Below are 24,519 nucleotides of genomic sequence, written 5' to 3'. Positions count from 1 at the left end.
CTCTACTAAAATACTTAAGTACTTTTAAAAAAAAACACAAAAACCGAAATGCTTCAGTAATCCACAACTGTGACTCAGAGAATTTACTCTTAGTGCTGTCCAGAATTTATTCACCGTACTGCCCCACTCACTAGTAAGCTAAATTTAATTTTAGAATCCTCAAATAATACTAAGAACGTAAGAGGTGTGAATGAAAAAAGGGCTATGTAGAAAATCTGACAAGCTCCGCAGACTACTTGGCAGGCCTGACAATCCCAGTGACCGAAAGTAACCTCATAGGGTGATCTGATTACAAATCCTAACTGGGTAGGTCATGGTGGGTAGGTCATTCCCCAGGCCTATAACATTCTTAGTAAAAGGTTTATCTTTGCCTTAAGCGAGCCCTGTCCATTGTTCTTTTCTTTTTAATTAAATTTATTGGGGTAATATTGGTTAATAACACAAGTTTCTGGTGTATAACTCTAATACGTTATATATTTCATTGTAGCCTCCTGTCACTATGTATTTGACCCCCTTTACCCTCTTCATTTTACCCCCACCCTCTTCCTGTCTGGTAACCACTATACTGTTATGTATGAGTTTGTTCATTTGTTGCTTTCTGTTTTATATCCCACGTGAGTGAAATATTACTAGCTATAAGGGAAATGTAAATCAAAACCACAATGAGATACCACCGTATAGCTGTTAGAATGGCTACTATCAATAAGGCAAGAAATAAGTTTTGAAGAGGCTGTGGAGAAAAGAGAAGCCTCGTACACTGCTGGTTGGAATGGAAATTGGTGCAGTCTCTTTTGAAAACAGTATGGACGTTCCTCAAAAAATAAAACAATATAATTACCATATAACCCAGCAATCCTTCTGAGTATCTACCCAAAAAATTTGAAAACACTTATTCATAAAGACATATGTACCCCTGTGTTCACTGTAGCATTATTCACAATAGCCAAGACATGGAAACAACTTAAGTGTCCTTTGACAGATGATTAAAAAAGATGTTGTACATGTATACAATGGGATACTACTCACCATAAAAAATAACCATTTGTGACAACATGGATGGATCTTGAGAGTATTCTGCTAAGTATCCGTTGTACTTGTGCATCTAGGTTAACATACCTTTAAAATGCCCGAGGACTCTTCTCCAGCCCCTCACAGGAACAGCACCTAAACTCTATCCTGTTGCCTGAATAACATCTCTATTTACTGTGAATGGTAATTGTTAACTGTCCTGCACCCACCAATGTTAAAGAAGTCTGTCTCTCTGCATTTTGCTTTATCCAATTCCGGAGATTGTACCCACCCCACTTTGATTTCTCCTACCCCTTAATCTACCACCAGTGGATTTCATTTAACCACCTTTGCATTTCTCCTTGGATTCTAAATGTATAAAATGAACTGCAAAACTGCCATTTACTCAGTTCATTGAGCTCATGCTTCTGGGCGAGCCTCAGTTTGGCTCTAATATACTCTAATGAACTCTTACAATATTTTTCTATAGGTTTGAATGTTCTTATGCTGACAGAGGTAATGGGAGGCTTTTCTGTTTGCTTGGCATTAAACTTTTCGCTTTTGGGCAGAGAATGGTAGATAGAGGTGTTTTCAGTTTTATACAACACCATGCCCATTTGTCTTGAAATTACAATCTTAATTTTTTTTAAATACATATTTAACCATCTGTGGTCATGTTAATAGGAAACACAGTGCTTACTTAGTTACCATTTAAGGAATTCAATTATATAAGATCATAGGCTATTATCTACTGTTCTGAAATCTAGAAAGCTCTGAAAACAAACAGTTTTAATAAGTTTGCTGTCAAATCTGCTTTGGTAGTAAAGCATGACCTACACTGACATGGGGTTACTTATAGGCTTTTCTCAGTGTGAATACGCATACATTTTGCTGCAGAAATATTGCTTGAGATTATGGAGTGCTGACCCAGGACACATTTAGGGTGTCAGATATAAAGAGTGTACATACTCTGTTAAAAAAAAAATCAGGAACACATATGGTCCCAAGGATTTGGGAAAAGGGCTTGTATACCTGCACTTCAACATTTTGAAGTGGATACCATTATCATCTCCATTTTTAAAATGAAGAAAGGTTGAGTAACTTGCTCAAGGTCACATGGCAAGTAAATGGCAAAGCTGGGATTCTGATTTGTACAGTTTGGCTCCAGAGTCCACGCTCTGAACGATTATACAGTGCTGCTTCTCTTGTTTTCTGTAAAATCATAAGCATATAGATCAACTGTAGCATAACATCAACTTTAGTAAAAATTTATTGCTTAAAACTTTAATATCTTCAAATTATGGTTTAAAAAGCTGGATATATCAGAACGAGTAAACGATATTCTGCTGATAGTTCAGCATTTTGCCATCACCTTTTATGAGCTATCCAAAATGTCAATATAAGAGCAGCAAACTTACGTTTAGCAAACTTGTAATACAATGTACAAATTGTGATTATACAAAACTTGAAATTTACACAAAAGAATAAATTATGAATCCCCATATACTCATCCACATACACTCTTTACCACTATTCAACAGTTCATGGCCCATTTTGTTTCGTTCATACTTGTGCCTCTCAACCCACACTGATTATTTTGAAGCAAATTTCAGACATGTTTCAATTATCATATTTGAGTATGGAATATTCCTGTAAAAAGTAACTATTTCATCAATTTGGTTACTTCCATTGTAATTTATATAGGAAAGAGGATAAATATTAATATAATTGATACTTTTATCAGTTTTCACAGTAAGAGTGGGTTCCCTTCTATCATCAAAGATAAACAATGAGGTTTTTGGCTTGTGTATTTGGTAGATTTGTTGAATCTCTTTGAGTATAATACTTAAAACATATTTGTGTTTGAATCCATTATAGTTACCTTTATTGATGCTTGAAATTATCTTTGGCCAGAGGGAGCCTTTTCAAATTGGTTCCTGAGTCTTTCTGATATGACCTTCATAGCCTTTGTTTGCTGCCCTGCTTCCTCATGTAACATGTTTCAGGTTCATCTTGTTCATTTGCTGCCCCAGACCCAAGACTACCCATGTTTCTATGGAGTCCTGTTCCTTTTAATGGGAAATGGTTTGTAGCAATCACAGTCTGGGTGCAAGGACAGCTGTTGCTATGGACGGAAAAGGGTGCTGTAAGAAATCATAAATTCCTAACTGGGCAGGTCATGTGGGTAGTCACACCCCAGGTCTGTAAGTTCTTTAGTGAGGAGAGGTTTTTAAGCAAGCCCTGTCCACTGTTCTTGAGAATCTGGGTTAACACACCTTTGAAATGCCAGAAGGAATACCCCTCAAAGGCATAACCACTCAAAGTAATGCCCCTCAAAGGCGTAAGCAGAGAGCACATAACCTTGTTAACTATCCTATAATTGAATCCCTGCCTTACTACTTCCCACCTTTATGTAACCTTGCTTAAATTCCTTCCTAAATTCCAAATGCATAAAAGAAACTGCAAATTCTTATTCTCAGGAGCATTTGAGATCTTGCTTCCCGGCAATCATCAGTTTTTGACAAAATAAACTCATAAAAATTCTCCACAGGTTTGGATGTTTCTTATGCTGATATTGCTACAAAGCTGGTTGTTTTTAGGCCTTTCAATGGATGATGGAGGAGAGATTTGTTTTTAAAGATAAAATATATTGTTAATTCATATTGGTACCTCTAATTCAGATTTAGAACTACAGGGTATTTATGAAACCTCCCCAGGCTTATGTCTATATTGCATGTCATAAGTTTCAGCCTCAAAGATACCATCTTAACCACTCCAATGTGGTTTATCCCAACCCACATTGCCACCTTCAATTTGCCTACTGAAAACAGTTTATGATTTTTTTTTTTGTAATTCTTTTAGTCCTGAGGGAACTATGTTTCTAAATCACTTGGGAGAGTTCTTCTGTTGTGGTATGCCACAACATCATAGCATTTAGATTCATTAGTTTCATTTTACTTTCAATGACCAAGGATTATTTTTTTAAAATTTAATTGTTTTATAACATAAAATATTTATGTGATTCTAAAGTCATATCTATATAATGTATATACAAGAAGATATACATTAACATATACATACATATATATATTCCCTTTCATAGATAAATGATAGCATTTTACACATCCTTTTTCCACCTTGTTTTTCCATTGAATACTGTGTTGTATAGAGAATACTGCAGTGTATAGAGATATTCCTCAATCTATACACTGCAGTGTATACCTGCATAGTTCTACACTGTGTGGATATACCATAGTTTATTCAATCAGTCTCTTATTAATAGATGTGAGTTTATTGTAATGTCGATATGAAGAAAGTTTAAAATTGAATTTTAATATTGACTGATATTTTTGAGGGGCAAATTCTGTGTTGAGAATGGCTGTTGCAGTAAAACAGAAGCTCTGTCTTGTTTCCTCTAAGTCCAAATGACCTCAACTTAATGTGTAGCCATTTAAAATAGTACCATGTACATGTCACATCAATTTAATTGGCTTGTATGTCCTTACAATGAGACTAACCTATTTTTATAAGTCTTTCTCATGTATTGTTTTTTATAATATATATATTTTACATATTATAAATCTCCACACACACACACACACACACACACACACACACACACATAAACATATGCATCACTCAGAGGCAAAACAGCTTTTCAAAACATTTATTTTAAAAGACTAAGATTCATTTTGAATTAGCTAACAGGAAAGCTACATTTCCTGTACATGACAAAAATAGGATGGTGACAAGTAAGCTGAGAAAAGCATAGAAAGGGCCGGCCCTGGTGGCTCAGGCAGTTAGAGCTCCATGCTCCTAACTCTGAAGGCTGCCGGTTGGATTCCCACATGGCCCAGTGGGCTCTCAACCACAAGGTTGCCTGTTGAGCTCCTCAAGTCACGCAAGGGATGGTGGGCCCCGCCCCTGCAACTAAGATTAAACAAGGCACCTTGAGCTGAGCTGCCGCTGAGCTCCCGGATGGCTCAGTTGGTTGGAGCCAGGGATGGTGGGCTGCACCCCCTGCTACTAGTACCGGCAACTAGACCTGGAGCTGAGCTGCACCCTCCACAACTAAGATTGAAAGGACAACAACTTGACTTGGAAAAAAAAAGGCCTGGAAATACACACTGTTCCCCAATAAAGTCCTGTTAAAAAGAAAAAAAAGCAGAGAAAAAAATTACTGTCATTATTGGTATAGGGTGAGCACAGTATGAAATAATAGAGCAGTAGTTCCCTTAGTGGCAAAGCCTTCTACATAAAGAACAAACGGTTAATACTGTGAAGTGCTTTAGAATAATGACTGGCACATGTCAAATACCAATGTTTTTGCGTTATTTGAAAAAAGATCCATATAACAGGTTACTAATGGAACTTGTAAGCAATTCTCATAATAGCATCTAAAAATTATTTCTAAAGCATGTAAACCTTTGGAAATGAACTGCTGTGTTTCCTTATGATCATATGACTTCATACTGGTGACTTCATGTGAGCATAGTTTATTTTGATGGTACAACCTTCATATAATCAGTTCAAGTTGAATCAGCATTTAATGATCAGCTCTAGACTAGAAAGCACGCTAGTACCTAAGATGCCAAGAGAAGACAGTGTGGGAGATGGGCGTTCAAATAAATATGATAAAATAATAAAAATAAACAATTACAATCCAAATAATTATAAAATAATAAAATAATGAAAATTAAACAGCACAGAGTAATAGCCTTTGAACTTGGTGAGTTTGGGATAGGTAAGGAGAGAGGCAAGTATACTACTATATAATGTGCGAGGACGCCAAAGAATCCTCACCACCAGAAAGTGCCCCGAACTTGAAAGTTAGGGCGGCAACTTCTGCCCTAATTAAGAAAACTGTAAAAATCCACCTCAGTGCCGCGCAATCAGAATAAAGGAGAGTCGGGCTCGCTACCATCCTATCCTAGGTCCTGTAAGCGCCTTATCGTCTTCGCCCGAGCTTCTCTCCAGCAGCGCTGAGGCGGCGGGCTCGGCGCTCTCACCGCCACCTGGCCGCCGAGCGCCGGGAGGCAGCCGCGCCCCCAGCCCCTCGCGCCCCGCCGGGCGCCGCTCCCCGCTCCCGGCTCCTGCTCCGGCCCCCCCTCCGCGGGCGCGGGCCCGCCTCCCCGCGCAGACTCTGGCGCCCGAGGTTTCCGGTGAGCGGCAGTGGCCGGTTATGACGACTCCCTCCCCCGAGCAGCGGCCGTCTCCTCCTCCTCCGTGGCCCTGACTTCCCGGCTCCAGGTGAGACTCGCCCCGGGATTTGCGAAGCCTTCCCGCGCCCGTCCCCGGCCGCCGGGCTGCGCGCGCCTCTTTCGCCCGCGTGCGCGGTGGGCGCTCCTGCCCGTTCCCCGCGCGGCTCGCCGGCGGGCCGCCGCCTCTCTCCCCTCGCCAGCGGGCCCGCGCCGGCCCTCCCGGCCCCGGGCGCTCGGCCTCTTCACCGCGCCTATAGCGGGCAGGATGCGGGGTTCCCGGACCGCGCCGCGCTGACGGTTTCCCCGGCCGGGGCGGAGGCGCTCCCCTAGACCCCTCGAGGCACAACGGGGACCAGAGGCGTAGGAGTGAGGGGTGCGATGTAGGGTGGTGGGCGGTCCCCAGAGCAGCCCCCAGAGGTGTCCCGGGTGGAGAACCCGAACGCGCCATGGTGGCGGTGGAAGGGTTTTCCCAGCTGACTCCGCAGCCCTGGTTCCCCAACTGAAGCTATAGCAGGAAGCTGGACCTCCACCTGGGCATCCCAATTGGTCAAACCCTTTCTCACCCCCTGCCTTGTACCGACCGCGAGGCTTCTGGCACAGTGGGGGCGAGCAATTTAGGAGTCATTGTGAGGCTCAGTTGAGTTTAGCTTTTCATTTGTCCACCGCCTTCTTTAATCTTTTCCAAGCTCTGTCACAGAGCATTGCCGCATCCCAGCCACTGTGGTCCCTGTCAGCCTCTGCGTTTCACCTCATCATCTTTCGGGCTTTCCCCTTTTCTCCTCCCCGCTTTTAGGCCTCTGGAAATCCAGTCAAGGGATCCAGAAGTGGAGGGAGCCAGCTGCTTTGTGCTGAAGGAAAAAGTAGCTCAGCTGCTAAAGCTCCCATCGGCTGGAGAAGTGCCCCCACCCTTCCCTGGGAGGCCTTGCAACAGGACTCAGCACAGAAAGGCTTTCTGCCAGGCTTGAGGGTGTGTTTTCATGCACCAGCAGCCACCCTCTGCTAGCTTATGCAAGTGGGTGCGTGCCCTCTGCAAAAACCAGGTTTCTGATCTGAGTCTAGGTTTTTCCCATGACCTAAGCCTTACTCCTCCTCCATGCATCGTGGGTTTAGTTGTGATGGCTAGAGCTCAGTCCCGGACAATGGACTTGGATAACCATAGGGGAGGACTGGGTCATAACAATGACTTTGTTACTGGGAAGGGTGAGTCAAGGAATAGGACATCCTGTGTCCTGCCAATTGAACCGTGAGGCTCAGGCAGCAGTGTGATTCAGTGAGGACTAGCACTGTGGTGAGAACCCAGCAAATCGTTTGCTCCTAGGAATGTTTTATCCTACTGTCCCAGCTGATGCCTGGATAAAGACGGCCGTCTGCTCCCTGCCCACCATGAGAATCTGGTCTAAGTTACTGTGTTGAAGTGGTCCCTGTAACTTTGCTGTTAGCTATGGCATTCATCAAGGCAAAGAGCACCACCAGCCAGGCCTTCTACTTAGTGGTTAGCTCACTAAATTATTTTGTCTCTTAATATTTCCTTTAATTCAAAATATCACCTGGGTGGTAAAGTCTACTTTAGCATCTTTTTAAGGTAATATATTTCATTTCTGACAGGTTTTATATACCTGAAACAGCACGACAGCTTCTGGGTTGTTCTGAGGATTAAAGAGGTAAATGTTTTAATTATAACACACTGTGACTATGAACATGTATTTTTAATTTTGTAAAATTGCTATCTACTCACTGGTAAAAGTCCTAACCAAAACTTCAGCTCACCTTTACAACAGATAACAATATACTCTTTAGATACACCTAAAGCAAAACAAACAAACAAACAAACAAATAAAACCACTATATTTACCACTCCAGACGGAAAAGGATTTCTTCTCGGTGTCCCCACTGTCCAGTTATGCTCTGTTGGCTTTGAAACTTGAGGCCTGATGGAACATAGCAGTCTGAAAGCCCCATCATTTTCGCCCATAGTGAAGACTGCTTTTGAAAGCTGGGTGTTCCAGTATGCCCCAGTGACAGCAGACCTTGCTGGGGAGCAGCTAATGTGTAAGCTGGCTCTATCACCTTGTGGAAAGAACATCTTTTTTTTCTTTTTTTTTTAATAGAAAAATGATACCACTAAAATGAACCAAGAATAGCATGATTATTGTCTATGCTATATAGCAGAAATACAGTCAGGTCCATGACCAGTGTCTCTTTTCACAATTTAAAGCAGGACAGAGAGAGTTTAAGGGTCCAGTCTCTGAGGCAGACTGCCTGGATTTCAGTTCTGGAGTTTTTCAAGTCTCAGCTATTGCTATCATAGATTGTTATTATACCCATCAGAATATAAGTTTCACAAGGGCAAGGAGTTCAGTTCTTGACTGCATGTTTATTGCTGTGTCTTTGCTACTTAGAAGACTACCTGGCACATAGTATATACTCACATATTGATTGTGATTATTAGTTTTTATTCAGCAGATGCACACTTGCTCAGAACCACTGCACTTTTTCTGTCTCCCTGGCATGTTTCCCCTGCTCCTCATCATTCAGGCCTCAGTTCAAATGTTATTTAGCACTCCACACCCCATCCAACATGACTTTAAACATTTATTTAATAAACACTTACAAAGCATTTAATGTGCCAGGTACATCTAAACACTTTACCAATATTTAACTCAACAGCCCTATGAGCAAGGTTTATTATAATTTCCATTTTACAGGTGGAAAAGCTGAGGCATAGGAAGGTTGAATAACTTGCTCAAGGTCATACAGCCTAGGAAACTCTAGCTGGATTCAGACCTAGTTGGTCTAGTTTTAAAGTCCGTGTTCTTAACCATCATGCTATGTTGTCTATCCTATTACATTTATTTCAGGTATCAGCAAACTGGGTCATATCAAGGCCTTCCTCCCATTTTGGTAAATGAAATTTTATTCAAACACAGCCACCCCAACTCCTTTAGCAGAGCCTATGGCTGCTTTCCTGATAAAGGCACTATTGAGTCGTCATAAAGACTCTATGGTCTGCAGAGACAAAAATATTCACTACCTGGCGCTTTATAGAAAAAGTTTGCCAGCACCTGGTTTATTTGACTCACAACCCTTGTCATCCTCTGAAGTGTTTGCTTATTTGACTGTTTACTTTATGTCTTTTCCACTAGGTTATAAGCTCCATGAGAGCAGGAGTCTTTCTTGTTCTTATCACCCTTGTATACTTAGCTCTGAGGCGGAACTATTGGTCTGCTAATGGCTGTGGGCCAGCTGACAAAAGACATCTCACATTCCTCTTTTGCCTGCTGGGATTTTGGATTCATTTTCAGGTGGTTATTTCAGCAGATTATTTTAGCCAGGCACCATCCTACTCCAGGTGTCCCACTTGTTTACACTTGGGCTCTGGGGGCTGCTGCCCACAGCCACCCCACAGCAGGGGACATTTCTTGTGGGAAGGACCCTGCTGCCCCAGAGCTGGCCCTGCTTCACCTCCCTTTGCCTAAGCGCAGGTAAATTCTTTCAGACCATCTCTTTCTTCCCCTTTCCCTCTATTTGATGTATAGAAACGCTTACAAAACTCTGGGGCAGTGGACATGCTGTCTTTCCTACCTCCGCATGCTGCTGGTGGGTTAAACTCCATGTCCCAAATTGGTTTTCTTTTTGGCTAACATTTTTGACTCGATAAAACCTTACTTATAAAAAGACTTTCAGCAGTGGAAGTTAATAATTTTTATTCTAACAACTCCTAACAGTGCCTGGCACCTAAATATTTGTTGAGTAAAGGAACATTACTTGGAAATGTAGCAAAGTTTGTTGTAATTATGCTTAGCCCTTGACTCCTTTTATTTTTACAGGCTATGTCTTAACCAACATGTGTTTCCATTTGATCTCTAGGTGTGGAGGTTGCTATGTTAATGCTGTTTGTCTTTGGAGTATTGCTTCATGACGTCCCACTGAGCAGCCAAGAAGAGGCTTCTCCCAAGGCAGATGGCGTTCCCCTTCCGGGCGAACCTCTGTTTGACTATGGCAGCCTCCACTTGCCGGAAGAGCACATCCCCTGCTTTCTGCACAACAATAGGCAGATTGCCACCGTCTGTAAGAAAGACTCACATTGTCCCTATAAGGTAAGTATTTCTTCTCCTCTTACTTATTTTTAAAAGTATGCAATTTAGGCTAGCTTATGAGTTCTGCTTTATAACTTGAGCTTGCAGGTAAAGTTCTATCTTTCGACTATAAGTTTGAGTCAATCATTGTATTTCATCTAATGCTTCTAAGTGACTAACCTTTGTTTAAAATTATGTCCCACTCACAGGTAAAATAAAATCTCAATCACTAGTAAAATTGGCAGCCAATACTATTTATATACTCTATAAATAAATCAAATAGATTTTATGCAGAAAAGAATATCTAGTTAAAAGTAACTAAAGAATCTCACATCTCTTCTTTCTTTAACTGCACCGAAGAGGGTCTCTTAGCACTTAATTTCGATAATAACACCTCTGCCTCTGTCTCCGCATAATTAAGACTGTTACTGTGGCTTTCCTTCTGTTTTAGTTGTTGGAAAGGCTCAAATTGGAGCCCAGTAAGACATCTCACGAGGCCTTAGAGATCAAAGCAAGCTGTGAGGCTTTTCCTTTCCCATGGTGCCTGCATAGGAAGCTGGTTCAGAGGGGCGTGGGAACCTGGGAACCGCCCAGCATTGCTCCTGGGCCCCGCAGCAGTGGTTTCTAAGCTCCCTGGCCAATTGCAACTGCTGTGTCCCCTAGGGGCTGTGGAGATCTCCGTGTCTTGTGTGGTCTCTGCTGATCTTGATTGATGAATCAAGTTGCTGATGCATTTAATTTAGCTGTGATGCTTTGGGTGACAGAAATTCCATTTTGTATTACTCTTTGGGGACTGATTTTCTAGTCAGTTTGCTCACTGAGAAAGGTAGTTTCATTAAGCTACTTCCAGAAGTCCCAATTCAGGTGGTCTTTGTAGTCTAGATAAAGCCTAGACTTTTGGTTAGGGGACAGATATGGTGGTGGGGTTGGGGATGATTAAGGTTATTGTTATTAAGAATCTTAAGACTACTATTCTTAGAATTTACTCTACTTATTTTTATTACATGGATTTGTATTGTAAAACATAAAAGTGAAAGTTCTAATAAAGCTTTGTTTTCTTCATGGAAAAATCCCTAAACGTCAGAAGAAGGGCAACCAGTCTAAATGCACATGTTTTATGTTGTAGAAACACTTAGAAAATCTAAAGTACTGCTGGGGTTATGAGAAATCCTGCAAACCAGAATTCAGGTTTGGTTACCCTGTTTGCACCTACGTTGACATGGGATGGTAAGTTTCCAGACGAAATAACTCCTCCCCTTTAAGTCATCTTTCTCTGCAGTATATGCTGATGCCCCAATTCCTAGCTAGGAACTTTTGGTTTTGCATAGTAATTCCTTTAGATATCATTTGTTTACACAGTCATGGATTCAACTTGACTAATCCCCCTCCTCCCCACCAGAAGACTATCTGTCATTTCCTCTGCTAGAGGGAGGAAACAGTATATATAGATCACAGAAAATATTTACCCCCAACAAACACTTAGAAGGTAAATTGATGGTTTCTTCTTGATTCTGGAGGGGAAAGGTAAGTATAATTAGTATTTCCAATACATGCAAGGTTAGTGGAGTAAGGAAAATACAGTAATTAGCAGTTCATTTTGTTTAGTTCCAGATGACTCTAACTTCATACTTTTCTGTTGCGTATTTTTATTATAAGGGACTAAGTCTGCAAATAACTTATTTTGGTAACTTCATGTAACAATGGATAGTTTTAGGAAAATTATGATCGTTTACTTAAAAAAATTAATGATAAATTTCTAGCAATTTAACTTTGAGAAAGAAAATTCAGGGTTCAGGAAAGTTAAAAGAAAAATATCACGGAATCTCTTTGTTTGCACATAGGACGGATACCCTGGAATCAGCCCAGGACATATTCTGGAAACAAGCTGACTTTGGATACGTTGGAGAGCGGCTGGAGGAACTACATGTACTCTGCCAGCCTAAGGAACCGGTGGGGGTTTAGCCTCTTAATAAACAAGCATGTTTATTTTAAGATACTTGTAATGTTTAGATCAGAATGTAAAAACAAGATAGATGGCTCTGTGAAAGGACTCCCTCCTTCTCATATTTATGGCTTCAGCTTTTATTTCATCTGGAAGCCATGTTCTCATTTTTACACATACTGGGGGTGCCAAAAAATGTATACAAGTAGACACTTTGGTTGACGTTGCTCAAGCAGTTAGTTTGCTGTAATCAGAAGTGTCTGGATGCTGATGGTAACCACTTTGAGCACCTCTTGTAATTGCAGAAGTCAAACGTGATTTGTATTCATCTTTTGTTATTGGTATATATTATTACAATTTTAATAGTTTTCCTTTCTTTAAATGTGTATACATTTTTTTGGCATCCTCTGTATATCATATGACCGTATCTGAGGCTGTTAAAACATCACTAGGTTTAGCATTTTCCCCCAGAATGTGCTAAAGAATTTATCAATACATTGATAAATTGCATCTTTCCAAATTCCCTTGCCAGTAGTTTGGGACAGATGATACACCCCACCATACTGCTCTGTGCTTGTTTAGGACTTTGCCGTTTGCAAAAGCTGTTTGCTGTGTAAGCTAGTTCACTTCTCACAAGCGTGGCAGATAGGCAGGGCAGGTATTCCTGATGACACTTGACCAGAGAGGAACACAGGGTCCTCAGACGTTAAGCAGCTTCTTCAAGACCACACAGTTGTGACACAGAATTATACGTCTAGAATTAAAACACAGATCTTTTTTCTCTTTGCTGTCAGCCATGCGACAGCACTAAGTTGGTGAGACAAACACGTTGTCAAGGCACTTTTGGGATAGTCAGTAGAAGAGCAGGGTTCAAATCCTGATTTTTGGACAGGGCACCCAACCTGTCTGTGTTTCAGTTTCTTCTGCTTTTAAGCCGTAGCTGTTTCATAGCTTGTGGGAAGGATGAAATGAGAGTCTGCATATAAACACGCTCCCTGCACGGCCTGGCTCCCAGCAAAGGGCTGTGTTAGTTTTTAAAGGTCCAGGGAGTTGTAAGCCCTTATGACTAAGGTCTGTTATCTCCCAATGTTCTTGAATCCTGGCTGACTCTGACATCTCATGGGTCTCCATTATGTCCAGGCAATCCAGAAAATTAAAAAATATATATATTTTTAAATGCACCTGCATTGCACAACTGAATATATGCTCTGTAGCACTTTTGGAGGATGTCACATAATAGAACTTGAAGCGGTTCTTGCAAGGAAGTGTGGCATTTCTGCACTGAGCGGGTGCCTCAAACAGATACTGTGTTCCGTGGTGAGTCCTCTGGCTGGATGGAGTCCAGCTGTTCATGCTGCAAGGGCAAGGGAAGAGCCACACTGCACCAGGCACACCTCTTCCAAGGCAGTGTGCAGAATGCTTTCTGGGTCAGGAGCTACCTCGGTATGTTTTGTGCTATCAGCCTATGATCCTCACCAACTGGATTCCACAACTCCTTGCTGGCCAAGAATAAGGCCTGGTGTCATTGGGGATTATGGGAGAAACAACGAGATGGCATTCAAATCTGTAAGTAAAATCCAGGGTGGATGAAAGTTTTTGAAACCATCCCTCTTTCAGCACAAACCAGATTGGTAGAAACAGAAACAGACTCTGGCAGATAACTCTTAAATGTGTTTATTTCAGTGATTTAAACAATGGTGCCTTCATATTGCTGTTGAGACAAGGATTCCCACAAGTTTCGTGGTTTGCAGAGAGTACCTCTTATCCAAATGGGCAAACTGCCCTTTCAGCCTTGCATTTTAATGCCTCATGTGTGCTATTCTTCCTTGTTTCATTTGGCGTGTCTTTGAAAAATGCTTTTTCACATAGTTGTTGGGGTAGAGGTGGTTCTGAGTGCCCTTTTTTTTGAGGACTGAACCACACATACAACCCTTGTCTTTAAAATCTGAGGTAATATAAATAGAACATTTGGAGGTTCTTCATAGTCACCTAAAAGTGTGAAAATTGGCAAAAGTATGCTTGGCCAAAGTCTGCTGGGAAGGGCAAATTCCTTAAAAAGAAGTAGTCTTCGGGAAGCTTTCCTCATTGTGTTGTGTGGTTTCAACTTGAAGGTACACATGCTGACAACATGTCTAGCAAGTCTGGGTGTGTCCTCAAAATGTGAACACTCGGAATTATTTTTTTATTTTTTCTCATTTTATTTCAGAATGACTCAAGTCTGGTATGTTCCCGTTATCTTCAGTACTGCAGAGCAGCCAATCTCTATCTTGATTTAAGAAACGTCAAGAGAAACCATGACAGGTATTAAGTGGTTGATGTTAAAATCTTATGGGAATTCTGAAATATTTTCAGACCCAGGGATAGGCCTTGCTTCATCATAACATGGCGAGGAGGTGGGAAGTGGGTGCGGGTGGAAGATGCAGACTGGCCCTGAGTTGATCATTGTAAAGCTGGATTATGGATCCATCAGGTTCCTATACCATTCTGCTACTTTGGTATACATTTGAAATATTCTATTATAAAGAGATAAATTCTGATGAAAAACTGATTTTAGAAATTGGTAAACCACCTTGGTTACAACCCATGTGTTTGAGTCATGAAAAAAATTTTCTCAACTCAATTTAATTTTTTGTTGTCCACTAGATTTAAGGAAGATTTTTTCCAGACTGGTGAAATTGGAGGACACTGTAAACTTGACGTTCGTACATTGATGTCTGAAGGTCAGCGTAAGAGCCCTCTGCAGTCTTGGTGAGACTTTTTTTTTTTTTTTTCAATATGTTTCTAAAATATTTGCTTTTATTTTTGGTACTTGCAGATTTTGGTGGGGACTTTCAAATGGAAAATGTTACTTCATTTGTAGATAATTTGGCATAAACTTTTGGGGATTGATGGCTATGGAGTGATTCTGTCAGTTGTATCAGAATCAAATACATGTTTTTAAAATATTAGGAAGTATGATGTAGTAGTTACTGTTTACTAATGAAAGAAAAAAATCAATTAAAAAATGAATTTTTATTAACTCCTTATAATTGCTGCCCTTGTTTTGGGGAATACATTTTTAAAGAAATATACATTTACTGAAGTATATAACAAGCATATAGAGAAGTGTGAAAGAGGGAGCCTACCTGTGTAATTCCTACCCAGGTCAAAAAGAGGCCCTCAGCAGCAGGCCAGACCCTCTCCCAGCCACAACCCCCACGCCTCTCCCCAAAGGCAGACCCTGTCCTGACTCTCAGCACCATTGATCAGCTTTTTGAACTTGATGTAAATTGGGGAATATGTTTTGATTTAAAACATTTTACATATTAAACTAGTTCTATAGTCTGTCAAGAAATTTATCATCTCTAGAAATTAAGGAATTACGGCAATTTAAAAGCTTTTTATTTGAAAATAATTTTAGACTCATAGAAGTTTAAAAATAGTACAAGGAGTCTCCATTATGCCCTTACCCCCACTTCCTCTATTGGTGACGTTATGCATAACCATAGCGCAATGATAAAAACCATGACATTGACATTGAGACAATATTAATAAGTAAACACATTTGGATTTCATCAGTGCTTATATGCTCTCATTATTGGGGGGATGTATAGTCCTGTGAAATTTACATCACATGCCTAGGTGCATGTAACCACTACCAGAATCAGAATACTGAACTGTTCCAACATCCCAAAGAAACTCTCATGCTACCCCTTGATAGTATAAAGTTCTGAGCCCCCAATTCTAAAATGTGTGTGTGTGGTGGGGGACGTTTTACATAGAACCAAGCAATTCTCTGAAACCACCTGGCTGTCCTACAGTTCAACTCAATTCTGACACTGTGTACCTGAAGGTAGTATCAGATCCCACAGGTTAAGGGCTCAGTCCCACAAGACTGCCCCCACCCCCCACTTCAGACCCCAGTCGGTCGTAAGCCCAGGTTGTCACTTGTGCTTCTGACCAATCAGCTATAGATTGGAGGTTCTAATGACCCCCTTCTTGGGTTTAGTTTGCTAGAGCAGCTTATAGAACTTTGGGAAACATTTTACTGGTTAGATGACTGGTTGATTATAAAAGAATGTAGTTCAGGAATAGCCAGATACATAGGGCAAGGTCTGGGGAAAGGGTGCCGAGCTTCCATGACCTCTCCAGCCACGCCACTCTCCCCAAATCTCTAAGTGTTCCCCAACCAGGAAGCTCGCCTTTCAGTTTTTTTGTGGAGGCTTCATTACATGGGCATTGTTGATTAAATCATCGGTCACTGCTGACTAATTTGACCTCTAGCCTTTTTCTCCTCTTCATAGGTCAGGGCATGGGAGTGAAAGTTCCAAACCTCTAATCATATAATTGGTTTTTCTGGTAACCATCCCCCCAACTAAAGGGTGGTCCAAAAGCTACCACATTAACATAACAAAAGACCTTTGTGGCTCTTATCACTTAGGAAATCCCAAGGGTTCTAGGAACTCTGTGCCAGAAATGGGCATGAAGATCGAATGTGTATATTATAAATCACAATACCACAAGTCACGTGGGATACTCTTATGTAGCGTTAATTTTTGAGGTCAAATATTCATGCTAAGTACATCCTTCAGAATAATAATCTACCATACATTCCTATGACATTGTACAGTCTACAATGTAGTGTCTTCCTTGACTTAACAGTTTTCTAGTAGGAGTTCCTGTAGTTTAGTAGACATTTTGATTCGTAGTACATTTTAATATCTGATTCCACATAGTGGTTCCCTGGGATACATTTGTGTTAGTTATTTACTGCTGTGTAACAAATTACTCCAAAATATGAGGTCTGATAAATAAGTTAGTGAACTTTTTGCAATGATGTTGCTAACCTTTTTTGATATCAGAGGGATTATTGATTATGAATTTTCACCAACCAGACAAACAGTTAACCAAGTTTATTACTTGGAAGTGCTGAAAAGGCTACATGAAAAACTTAGACAACCTGAACTTATCGCCAACAACTCATGGCTCTTGCATCACGACAATGCCCTAGCTCACACGGCACTGTCTGTGAGGGAGTTTTTAGCCAGTAAACAAATAACTGTATTGGAACACCCTCCCTACTCACCTGATCTGGCCCCCAATGACTTCTTTCTTTACCTGAAGATAAAGGAAATACTGAAAGGGAGACATTTTGATGACATTCAGTACTTCAAGAGTAATTCAATAACAGCTCTGATGGCCATTCCAGAAAAAGAGTTCCAAAATTGCGTTGAAGGGTGGACTAGGCGCTGGCATTGGTGCATAGCTTCCCAAAGGGAGTACTTCAAAGGTGACCTTAGTGATATTCAGCAATGAGGTATGTAGCACTTTTTCTAGAATGAGTTCGCAAATTGTCAGACCTCGTATACCCTAGAGTATATGTGTATTCATTATCTATTGCTGTGTAAGAAATTTAGCAGCTTAGGACAACAAACATTCATTATCTCACAAAGTTCCTGATGGTCAGGATTTGGAGGCGACTGAGCTGGGTGGTTCTGACTCAGGGTCTTCCACAGAATATAGGTCAGTTGTTGATAAGGGCTGTAGCCATCTCTTGCTTCAACTGGGCCTGGAGAATCTGCCTCTAAGCTCACTCATGTTGTAATTATTGACCTCAAACTAATGGCTCAGTGTTTCTCCAGCAAAATGGTTTTATTTGGAAACAACAAAGAATTGCAATCAAGGGCATGCAGTCTAAAGGTGAACCATTCCCAAGTCTAGAGGACAAAAGAGAGGAACATTCTTTTACAGAGGAAAGGGGAAGTTTAGAGGGCTATTGTAAATAAAGAATTTATTGGAAGAAACTGGGTGTGTGAAGCGTAGTGGCTTTTCATTGGCTGAGGTGGGTTGAGTGAATTCATTGGTTGACTGAGTTCCTAAGTGAGAAGAACATTCTCCTTCTTAGTGTTGGAGTAATAGAATAGAAAAACATCTTCCTGTAGAAGACACGTCTTCCTGTTTGGGGTAATTGACAAGGAGTAATAGTGCATGAGAGTTCCCCTTACAGGCCCTCGCAACTCCAATTTAAATGAGGTTTCTTTTAATTAATCTTTACATAAGTTTCAGTTTCTGTCTGGTATTGGCCGGAGGCATCGTTTCTATGCCATGTGGGCCTCTCCCTTGTCCTACTCACAATATGGCTGCCAGCTTCCCTAAGAGCATGTGATAGAGAGAGAGAGAGAGAGAGAGAGAGAGAGAGAGAGAGAGAGAGAGAGAGAATGCCCTAAGATGGAGGTCTTAGTCTTTGTATACCCTGATTTCAGAAGTGACATACCACCACTTCTGACATATTCTGTTCATTAGAAGTGCGTCAGTAAGTCCAGCCCACCTTCAGGGGAGGGAATTAATCTCCACCTCTTGAAAGGAGAAGTACCAAAGAATTTGTGGACATATTTTTGAAACCACAATAATTCAGCATTGTGTGTATTTTAAGAGGATCTGTTTGATATTTGTTTTACATCAGATGTAGTTTCAAAGATGAAGCGTTACAAATGATCTTTAGGTTAATTCTAAATATCTCTTGTCACATGCTTGTGATTGTCTTCTTTTACACGGAAGAAACCTGTGCCATGTGGCTTCCAAAGATGTTTTCCAAGAAAAAGACTTTCCTTTCTTCTGGGAAGCTTAGCTGTCTGCTGTCTTTCTGAGACACTCGCTAGCTCTTAGAATGCCATCTTTCTCCAAATCCAGGAACTCCATCACAAGAGCTCCTTTAGGTCAGTGTGACTTCTGAGCCTGCTCAGACTAGAGGAAAGCTTTTTGAATCTTCCCACTTTACTGGTAGATTATTTAGTCAACTCAGTGTGCAGATTTCTTTTTTTGTCTGGAAAGCTACCAGCGTATCTTGCACTGAAATTTAAAATCATTTTTGTTCCTTGTCTCAATATCAAAATCGGTATCAAGTTACGTTAGTGTCAGTAAGTTTGAGAAGTTCCACATGTCTTCCTAAGAAATATTCTGGAAATACAATCACCATAATGAACAGATCTTAAGGTACAATGTTGCAGTAGGAGGCTCAGGAGTATCTTTGAAAGCATCTCCCAATTCATAATTCCAGGTTTGCTGAGCTCCAAAGCTATACTCAGCTCGACTTCAGACCTATAGAAGATGCTAAATGTCACATTGTTATTGAAAAACCAACCTACTTCATGAAATTGGATGCAGGTGAGAAATTAATTTGCCTGTTGTTTATTAGTTGATGAGGCTTTGTTCCTTTTTTGATATATGTATGTAGCTATTTCCTGTGACTTTTTGGGAAACAGTAAGACGTTGAACAGTGGATTTGCTGTCTGCTTTCTTCTGTGAAGAAGTGAACTGGTTTGAATGTCCCATTATTTAACACCTTTGGTATTTTAGGAGAAAACTGCACGTATGTATCAAAATAATCAGAAGGAGAGAGAAGGTGCATGTATACCTTTTGTAACTAGGTTTACCCGGTGTCCTTTCTTTAACAATTTGATTTAGACTGTGCTTCATTAGAAATCTTTTCAAAGTTAAAGCCTTGTGTATACTGTGGGTGGGGAAGGAATACCCATGACGTCTTCTGGCAAACTTTCTGATATTGTTTCCATGACTGAAGTTAACTTACAATTCCTCTGGAGGTTAGCTCTGCAGTATATTAGTAGGAAACAAAGTGAAAATTACAATGATTTCCCCATTGATGCCTATAGCATCTAACTCTCAACTTGCAAGCACAATTTTAACTTTGTGACTAGTTTCTCCTGGAGAGGAGAAGCATGAATCGTACTACGTTCTCTGAGAGATGAAGATTACTATGCCACACCATGTCAAAATTCACAAGAGGCTGGGCCTACAGTGCAATATAGCGAGCCCTCTGTCGTGAATATTTCAGAATCACAATAATTTCTTGATCATATATATATTTTTAAAGATTTTATTGGGGAAAGGGAACAGGACTTTATTGGGGAACAGTGTGTACTTCCAGGACTTTTCCCAAGTCAAGTTGTTGTCCTTTCAATCTTAGTTGTGGAGGACACAGCTCAGTTCCAGGTTCAGTTGCCGTCATTAATTGCGGGGCGCACAGCCCACCATCCTTTGCGGGAGTTGAGGAATCGAACTGGCAGCCTTGTGGATGAGAGCCCACTGGCACATGTGGGAATCGAACCGGCAGCCTTCGGCATTAGGAGCATGGAGCTCTAACCGCCTGAGCCACCGGGCCGGTCCTCTTGATCTTATTTTTAATGTGCTCTGCCTTCTGTAGTCATAATTCTTATATTACAAAGTATTAGGTTCAGAAATCAGACAAGTTTAAGTTTTTGAAATAAGAACAAGTAAAAATGATATGTTCAAGGTCCTGACTCATTTTTAAAATATGCAAATTAAAAAGGAGCCAAGAAAACACTGTGATCTGCCTGTAAAAATGTTGAGTATATGTGAAGTGTGAAATTTATGTAGATAGATACTTATGCAATAAAGTATGTAAAGTAGGTACAACAGGCTGGGGTAGACAGGGACCATTCTTTCCTACAATCGTAACTTACTTTTTTCTTCTAATTTATGCTGTCCTCCAGTTTTCCTTTACATATTAGCTCTTACCTTGAGAAAATGTTCATTCTGTAGAACAAGACTCATTAGGGGACACATTTCGTAGGGACAAAGCCACGTTTTCGCCCTCATTTATAAATCCTTATAGCCCTAAGTGCTCTTCTGTGCATGCTGCATTCTTCAATAACTGTTATAAACCTGGTGAATGATCCATGAGAAAGCTAGTGTCTGCATTGTGCCACCTGGGGAAAGGGGGTGTGTTCGAATAAAACTTTCTTTTTCTTGTTTATTTGAAAATATGCCATGATTTCTCTGGGTGAAAAAGGAGCCCCCTCCAAACATTCATCTAAGATACCAGCCTCAAAAGAACTGGGTGTTTTTTTAACTCTTATTTTCTGGCACACAGTGTTGTTACTTACTGTGGGAATGAAGTCAGAATATTTTATGATTTTTGCTTTTAAGAGTCACCGGGTTTCTTTTAATCAACGTTTTCCCTTCACGAAGGTGCATGTTTTAAATGTCAGTTCCTGGAATTTTATCTGTTTAGATTTGCACATTTCCAGGTTGAATATTGGGTACTGCACACCTAAGTGAGAAGGAGAGAGATGGAGAATGTGTTTGGGTTTTTTTTTTTAATGACGGCCCGAGGAACTTAACTAATAGCAACACTGGTGCTCCCCTCTCCTGTCTGACTCAGCAGGACCCCGCTAGTCTTCATTCAGGTTTCAGTATGTGCCAGGCACACGGCTGGGTCATTTTAGATAATCTTTGCATTTCTCCTAACAAAGCTGGCACCTAAGTATAATGACTTCCTGTTTCTGGGAGAGAAGCTTAGGGACTCTGTGAACTGTCTGAGCTCATGAATGGCTGAGCTGGGCTTCAGCACTGTTCTTCTGATTCCAAAGTTCATGGTCTTTCAGTTAGAACCTAAGACATTCAGCCCTTTTAAATAATAGCTGGCTAATATTTTCCCAAGAAGCAATGTTGTAAGTAGTGATTAAATAGAAAAAATAGAGACAGGAATGAAAAATACCACAATGTTAATAGTTTCTGTCATTCTCAACACTTATGATGGACAGGTGTTGCCTAATTCATATTTTAAAATAAATAATTGCAAAAAAATAACAATGAACCTTCATGGTACTATAGTTCTACTGAATTTTGAGCTAAATAGGCTTCTGTTATTTATTTTTTTTCTGGGAACTTAATGATTATTTGTGACTTAGTGTATATGGGAAAATGCATTCCTGATTTCTAAATAACCAATTTTAAAGTGAATTTTTGAACCCAATCAACCTGTAAATTGAGGACTAACTGAGTATGGATTATTTCATGTTTGGGAAAACTTTTTTCCCCATTTATTTTAGCTAAAAGTCCATCTCACTGTAAATAGATTGGGTATATTAAAAATTGTATAACCATGTGTTCTTCGGGGTTAATTAATGTTGATTTCTTTTTTCCAATACTAGGTGTTAACATGTACCACCACTTCTGTGACTTTATCAATCTTTATATTACTCAGCATGTTAATAATTCATTCAGTACAGACGTGTACATCGTGATGTGGGACACGGTGAGTTAATGTGTGCCCTCGGCTTCAGTTCTCAGTTCTGTCTTTGCCTCACTCAGTAAATCTGGGACTCTGATGTGGCAAAGTGGAATTTTCTAAGACACATATTTAAATACACACATGTACACATGTATACCCATACATATGCAAATACTTGGGAATGTGTGAATATGTATTTACATGTACGTATGTGTATGGCAGACACATAGATCGCTATATACCTTTGTTCGTCACATGTTAGAGTGAGGCAGTGGAAGATTTCTGTCCCCCTTTGGGCTGGTAGAGCTCCAAACACCAAAAGCCTTCCTTAGTGTTCCTCTGAGACTGACGTGTGAAGGCTTGACCTTCCGTTGACCTCTGTGAGCCCCTGCATGATGCACAGGGGAGAGCTTGCCTTGCTTCCAGTTGGGCCTCTTGTAATTACCAGTCCAGGTCTGCCGTTGCTCCCCTGCAGCTTCCCTGCAGCTGCTCCATGGCAGCTGTGCTGTGTGTCTGAGCTCCCTACACAGGGCGGGGCTGAGGCGTGCACCTAAATACTACACCTGCTATTTGCTTATTTGCTGTTAGTGTGGTCTTCTTTTCCTTTTTCTTCCTGCCTTCTCCCTGCTTTCCATACTGGCCCCTCTGCCTGTCAAGGTATCCCCCCAAGAGTGTCCCCAGTGCACTCAACTGTGAAATGGGATAATTACAGTATCTGCCTCAGTGTCGTTTTGAGATTAAACCCTATAGTGTAGGGACAGTCACAATGCCTGACACACAGCACATGTGCTATGGCAGTTAACGATAACAGAGACAATGGGTCAGGAGAACACGTATTTTATAGTGTCCATGAGACAGGCTGCCTAAGCTGGGAAGTTGGACTACTCACCAAGAAGTCATCTAGGGTTCAAAGAAGCATTCCAGCTCTCCAGGGAAGGGCACTCATTGGCTGCCCCATCCTGGCCTGAGTCTATTCAGAATAGTGTTGCAGGGGAACCACAGCGTGCTGGCAGGGCAGCATCAGGCATTTCTTTTGGAAGGAGTCCTTCTATGGTGTTTCCCCAAAAATAAGACCTTCCACGAAAATAAGCCCCAGTTAAGATCATCAGCCAGATGGACGCATTTAGTACGTTATGACGATGTTCCAGAAGATGACATGATTGTATTTGTATAAATGTAGATTGTTGTACATGAAAAACAAAGATATCCCCTGAAAATACGCCCTAAAACATCTTTTGAAGCAAAAATTCATATGAGACCCGGTCTTATTTCCGGGGAAACACGGTAACAGCCCACACAGCACAGCTCAAGTGCAAGGAGATGGGATCCACCTGGGGCAGGTGCAGGTGTCTCATGTCCCAGTATCTCCTAGGAAAACTGCATTGGCAAAGCCCCCGGGATCCGCACAAGAGATTCAGCCAGTTACAAAGGTCATTGCACCCTTTCCCAGGCCAGGGAAGATGTACCTATCAAACATCTTTTTAAATCATAAGCAGTGTCACCTAGAAATACAGTTGACACATCCATCTTCGTTCCCAGCGAGCAGGGCTAGGCAGTCATCTGAGGGTCAGATTCTTGTGCAGAAGGGGAGATGGGTTTGCTACCACTTGGTCCTCTTATGTGACGCTCATAGTTGAGCTGTGTAGATAGGTTTTCATTATCACTGCGCCCTGAACCTGTAGTTTGACCTGAAGTCTACTGAGAATTGGTTCTTTGATTCTTGGCATGTTAACGCTCTCTGTTGGTGTCCTTCCTTGCATATACTTACGTTTCCCTTTGTGTTCCAGTTTTGCTGCCACCACAGTTTCATTTCTTAAAAATGTTTCTGTGAGCAAAGGGCACAACAGTCCCCTTTTTTTCTTCTTTTTGTGTCAGCGCCTCTAGGCCTCAATCATCAGCCATCAGCAGCCCTGAATGACTAACTCAGGGAAGTTGTGCTTTTTTAAATGACGCCTGATATTATTTCATTTAATGTGCACAGCACTCAGTGGACCAGCGTTTCATTAGCTTGTTTCCCAGGCAAGGGAGCTCAGACTGTTGTGTGATGACAGTGAGCGAGGGGAGGCGCCCAGGCTTCCTGTCCAGGTTGACCCCAGTCCTGCGCCCAACACAGTGTTTTATCACCTCCCTGTAGTTCCCACAGAACTTGCTAAGTTGACAGAAGTTTGTCTAGACACTTTCCAGAAGCTTCCTTGTGTCTTGTTGCATGCTTTTCCATGTGTTCCTCAAGTGAACTAAGTTAAACTGAGCCAACCTCTC

At 41.1% G+C, this 24,519-nt stretch overlaps 2 protein-coding genes across 5 annotated transcripts in view; one reads left to right on the top strand and one right to left on the bottom strand.

Annotated features, from left to right (window-relative positions):
• Positions 1–4,921: 4,921 nt before the first annotated feature.
• LOC141567244 (uncharacterized) lies at positions 4,922–6,790 on the bottom strand. Its single transcript, XM_074313256.1, has 2 exons — positions 5,930–6,790; positions 4,922–5,153 (listed from the first exon to the last, which is right to left on the bottom strand). The coding sequence occupies exons 1-2, from the start codon at positions 6,655–6,657 to the stop codon at positions 5,048–5,050; spliced, it is 834 nt and encodes a 277-aa protein (XP_074169357.1). The 5' UTR covers positions 6,658–6,790; the 3' UTR covers positions 4,922–5,047.
• Positions 6,135–24,519, top strand: part of EOGT (EGF domain specific O-linked N-acetylglucosamine transferase) — a 33,647-nt gene continuing 15,262 nt past the window's right edge. Inside the window, exons 1-9 of one of the 4 annotated variants that reach the window (XM_074313254.1) lie at positions 6,135–6,258; positions 7,815–7,870; positions 10,077–10,306; positions 11,412–11,512; positions 12,127–12,235; positions 14,434–14,528; positions 14,871–14,975; positions 19,264–19,370; positions 22,181–22,284. In XM_074313254.1, the coding sequence (XP_074169355.1) occupies positions 10,091–10,306; positions 11,412–11,512; positions 12,127–12,235; positions 14,434–14,528; positions 14,871–14,975; positions 19,264–19,370; positions 22,181–22,284 (837 nt within the window). In that variant the 5' untranslated portion in view covers positions 6,135–6,258; positions 7,815–7,870; positions 10,077–10,090. Of the gene's footprint in view, positions 6,259–7,153; positions 7,177–7,203; positions 7,226–7,814; positions 7,871–10,076; positions 10,307–11,411; positions 11,513–12,126; positions 12,236–14,433; positions 14,529–14,870; positions 14,976–19,263; positions 19,371–22,180; positions 22,285–24,519 lie in introns of those variants that run through there. The other 3 variants (XM_074313253.1, XM_074313252.1, XM_074313255.1) reach the window with 3 other exon arrangements.

Source organism: Rhinolophus sinicus, linkage group LG10 (genome assembly GCF_036562045.2).
Source record: "Rhinolophus sinicus isolate RSC01 linkage group LG10, ASM3656204v1, whole genome shotgun sequence".
NCBI classification, from domain to species: domain Eukaryota; kingdom Metazoa; phylum Chordata; class Mammalia; order Chiroptera; family Rhinolophidae; genus Rhinolophus; species Rhinolophus sinicus.
The sequence above is the reverse complement of the archived record's forward strand: the minus strand, read 5'-3'. Positions and strand labels throughout refer to the sequence as shown.

Coding starts and splice junctions, on each gene's coding strand:
- LOC141567244 (XM_074313256.1), bottom strand. CDS start 6,657: ATGGCGCGTTCGGGTTCTCCACCCGGGACACCTCTGGGGGCTGCTCTG. Junction 5,154..5,929: donor ACAGGACCTAGGATAGGATG/GTAGCGAGCCCG, acceptor TCTTTTTAACAG/GACTTTATTGGGGAACAGTG.